This window comes from Haplochromis burtoni, unplaced genomic scaffold (assembly GCF_018398535.1).
Source record: "Haplochromis burtoni strain Fernald_Lab_line unplaced genomic scaffold, NCSU_Asbu1 Contig_4130, whole genome shotgun sequence".
In the NCBI taxonomy this organism is placed as follows: Eukaryota; Metazoa; Chordata; class Actinopteri; order Cichliformes; family Cichlidae; genus Haplochromis; species Haplochromis burtoni.
Window position 1 is genome coordinate 1 of NW_024586491.1, and position 4603 is coordinate 4603.

General features: G+C 42.8%; 1 protein-coding gene across 1 annotated transcript; it reads right to left on the reverse strand.

The window, feature by feature from the left end:
• Nucleotides 1-5: 5 nt before the first annotated feature.
• LOC121811872 (kelch-like protein 10) lies at nt 6-4569 on the reverse strand (the record flags this gene model as incomplete). The annotated part of the gene is made up of 5 exons (XM_042217964.1): nt 4087-4569; nt 2834-2937; nt 2225-2738; nt 1139-1288; nt 6-53 (listed from the first exon to the last, which is right to left on the reverse strand). Coding segments are annotated over exons 1-5 (1233 nt in total), but the record flags the coding sequence as incomplete, so codon positions are not given.
• Between the last annotated feature and the right edge of the window lie 34 nt (nt 4570-4603).

Consider the following 4603-nt stretch of genomic DNA (forward strand, 5'->3'; position numbering starts at 1 on the left):
GGGTTGTAAGCCTCAGCGGTGCGCAGACGTCTGTTTCCATCGAAGCCACCAACCTAAAAGTAAATGCATGGGTGAAATGACTGACTGTAGTTGAAACCAGTTTCACAGCACCCTTGTAAGGATGTGCACCTGCTATACTTCTTAAGCTGTTTTTCGCACAGATACTTCAGAAAGTGACTGTAAGAATTAAGTTGCAATACTATCCAAAGTTGCCTTTAATATGTAGCAGACACAATCAGATGCTGCTTTAGGTGTGGTCTGACTACTGGAATTACTCTGATTTGTTTAGGGTTTTACCTGGATAAAGCGAAAAGTTACCCGACATACTCTGGTGCCGTTATATGGAGTTTACACATCAAATTTGTTTAAAAAAATAAGGCTCATTAATGTTCCACTATTTGAATTCTCCCAGGTCCCTCTGTTTGGGAATGTCAAGAAAAGATCAGGATGTAGCGGCTGTGTGAAAATGACTTGTGAGTTAAAAAGAAAAAGTAAAATAAAGTAAAAGTGGGCTGTTTTGGAAGTCTTTATGACTCGGAAGGTTAGTGGTTTGATCCCTGGCTCCTCCAGTCTGCATGTGAAGAGTGTGAATGTGTATGAATGTAGTTAGGAACCACTCAGTTCAGAGAAAGTGTGTGATTGGGAGAATGTGGCAGGTTGTATAGAGCACTTTGAGTAATCCGGGAGAGTAGAGAGTAGAAAAGCGCCATATCACCTCAAATTGTTCTGGGCCAGCAAAGGGCCAGCAGTGTATCTACAACTGGCCTTGTGCTGGCCCATGTGTGGGCCACGTCTGGCAAACCAGATCTGGGCCACTAAAGGGCCGTCATTCTTTGCGGTATGTGGGCCATGTGAAAGCACATTGTGTGGGCCAGATCCGGGCCATACCAATTTTGCTGTGTGGGTTTCACATGCGAGATGTGAAATCATTAGTGAAATCATCAACATTTTAAGAATGGGGCACATTTACATCGTGAAATGAAAAAAATACATGAAGGATAGGAATCTGATAATTGATAAATACAAAACAAAGTTGGCAATTTTTTTTTTAACCCAAACTGTCAGCCTTGCTGATCAAGGCACATTACAGATGTGACTTGTATGTTACGTAAGTGTCAGCACTACTTTCTGGTCTTACTGCAAAGACATGATCCGCATATGCAATGACACCTATCCCTCTGCGGCGGCTGTTCATGGGACTGATCATCGTCCACTGGTCAGTCTCTGGGTTGTAACATTCAGCTGTCTGCAGACACTCGTTCCCATTGAATCCACCACAAATGTAAATCTGAAGACAAAAAAAGCGACATTCTGTAATTTTTACATTTCTTAGATTTCATTTGGAAACAATGTTGCCTGTAAGGGAAATGTTCCCACCTCATTTTTGAAGTAAAACTGATATTCAGTACTTTAGAGTCCAACTAAAAAATAAAATTATAATTGTTTCAAGGATAAAGAAATATTATACTTTTTTAACACACACCCATATGAAGGAAATTCATTAAAATTCAATTTCATTTAAAAATAATATATATACATATATGTATATGTATATATTAGTATATTTTTCAACTTTTAAAGTTGCATGCTATTATATTCTGTGAACTTAAAAGCTTTTTGAAAATCTTTTTCTTTTACATGATCAACATAACAATGAACACTATAAATTCTTCTGATACAGACTGACATTTAGACATTTAGTCCCTGCCTTTCAAAAATAAAAAAAGCGAATTCTTTTAATGACTTTTGTTTTCCTTATCATCACTATTACGGGCATACAGGTAGTTTTACAGGTGTAGTTTTGTTCAATTTAGGCCTTCGTCACTCTAGCTTAGAAACCAATTTGTGAGGTACCTTGCACCTCGCTTCACTGTAAAAAATGTGTATCCCCTGACTGGTTGGGAAGTGGTACCTGGAGGTTGATGGGTGTCACTAGTGTGAAATTGAAGAAAGGTGTTGCACCACAAACCTCCTTGTGTTTGCTTTGGTCATTAGCAGACTGTTGAGCACACCAGAGGTTTGCATGGAATACTCTGACTTGTCTGCAAACACTCACAAACTATTTGTAGAAGTCAGTGTCTTTCATACAACCACTCCCTAACCAGCCGAGGAATACATATTTTTCACTAGCAACTGGTTGTTACCAAAAGGTTGCTGACAGGTCTCTAGGCCTGTGTGCCTGAGACCCTACTCTATTTCTCTCCTGCTCTTTTACTTTACCCACCCGGCTGTGAAGTGTTGTGCAGCTGGCATCGCTCCTCTGTTCATGCATGGATGCAATAAGACTCCACTGGTTGGTTTCAGGTTGATAGCGCTCTGCACTGCTGAGTCGTACATGCCCGTCGTAGCCTCCCATGGCATAGATGAACCCGTTCAACACAGTCACGCTCACATAGCAGCGGCGGCAGTACATGGGTGCCACCTCATTCCAGGTGCGAGTGGTCAGGTCAAACCTACAGACGCTGTTGAAATGCTCCACCCTGTCGAAGCCACCAATGGAGTAGACGTACCCGTTGAGGAAGGCGGCTCCATGATAGGCACGAGGATGCTCCAGGTTGTTTGTTACATTGACCCAGCATTCAGCCCGATAATCATAGGCCTCGATGGCGTTAGTTGGATCACGGTCACTCCATCCCCCAATGGCCAGCAGGACGGAATGAGGCAGGCGGGGACGAGCAAGATGGGGACAGAGGCGAAACACATAGGGTCTGTTGGTCATATTTTGTGGTAATGGGGCGGGGGGGGGGGGGGGGGGGGGGTGGGGGGGGGGTGGGGGGGGGGGGGGGGCAGGGGGGCCCAGCCCTGGAGCAGGGTGCCGCCGGTGCATCGAGCCACCTGGGGGGTTATCATGGACAGACGGTCAGAACTGGTCTGCACCAACTGATTGAGCCGCACATTGTCCCTTAGGTAGTCTAAAGTCACCAGTCCCAGTCGGACCTACAGAGAGATGACAGAAGACAATAGGACTTAGACAATGGAAACATTGAATTTGAACTATATCAGTTTTAGTCAACTCAAGCTTCTTTAGGATAATGCTCGTAATGTTGTTTAATCTTCTTATTGCTAGCAAGAGGGAGACCAAAGTGAGACACCATTAGCCTTTTTGTCAACATATACAAAAGTCCTTTGTACAGTTCAGATGAAGATAAATTTTAAATCTAATGTGTTAAGTTTAACTTTGTTAATGGAAAATTGTATTTAGTAGTCAGTATAATCTTTTAGTGATATAAGTTTGCTTATGGTAGGATGCTGTTTGTAGTTATTTGTATTAGGAAATGTTTAACCAATCAATTGTGTAGTGACAGGATGTGTGATTTTTAGCAGGCTTGGTTCACCCCCACATCCTGGGAGCATGAGAGGTCGTACCTTGTTTTATTGTTTTAACGTAGCTATGTCTGTTTTAGTCTAAGTGCTTTAACTGCTGGACTTCCTCACCGTGCCATCTAGGGTGGGGGAGACTACCCTCTTTATGACCAAGGATGTACCTTTTGTGCCTTCATGTTATATGACCCTTTGATCAGCAGAACACACACACACACACACCACACACACACACACACACACACACACACACACACACACACACACACACACACACACACACACACACACACACACACACCACTGAAGTATAAATAAAGACCAGGGCAAAGCTCAGCGCGAGTCTCTGAGACTGCCCTTGCTAGCAAGAACTCTGTGTGTTTCTCTTCTCTGAGTCTTTACTGAAGAAGTGTTTTAGAATATTTTCCCTAACAAACTTTATATAAAAAACAAATGACATAAACTAAAATAAAGCTGCGGAACACAAACAGGGGAGAATGGTTGTACTTGTTACGGACAGTTTTTAGTCATAGGCCTAGCAACTACACTAAATAAATACAATTTATTCTATAATATGTGTGAAGCTTTCTGATACGGTTTTAATGATCTTGAAGAGAATTGCTTAAATGTGGTTTGGCTACAGCTGAAAAGAGCAACAGCTGGAGATAATAAAACATCCTTATACCCAGATGGATTGACTCAATCTATGACTTAAATGCTGAAGATTTAAGTCGAAACTAAATGTAGTAATGGAAGTTTATACACCTTAGACAACAGAGCGATGAGGTGTTGTTCCCGTTCTGCAGGCACATGGCTAATCCACTTTATAAGTGCTTCGTACGCAGTGCTCTCACACTGTACATTGAGGTCATCTCTTTCAAGAATATCACCAAGTTCCTCCACAGTTAGCTGCAGGAACTCCTCCTGAAGAACCACCTGCTCAAAGTTACTGATGATGTAGTGGAAGGCCTTGGCACGTAGTTCGGGTGATAAGTGTACTTTTGTGAACTGCCAAATGCCAACACAGTTCTCTGCGCAGAGTTGCTCCCCCACGAAGTCACTGCAGATTTTTACAATGTCCATTACATTGAGTTGATCAGCTGCCATGAGAAGTTCCACTGCGTTTTCCTCCGTTACAGAAACACTGCCAGTGTATGCAAAGTCAATGATGAGTGCCATCATCTCAGGAGACAAGCCAGGTATGTTGAAGACCTGTTTGTCTGGGTCGCTCCAAGAGGTGAAGAGAGCTCTGAGGGTAGAGATGGACACGGAGCAGAATTCT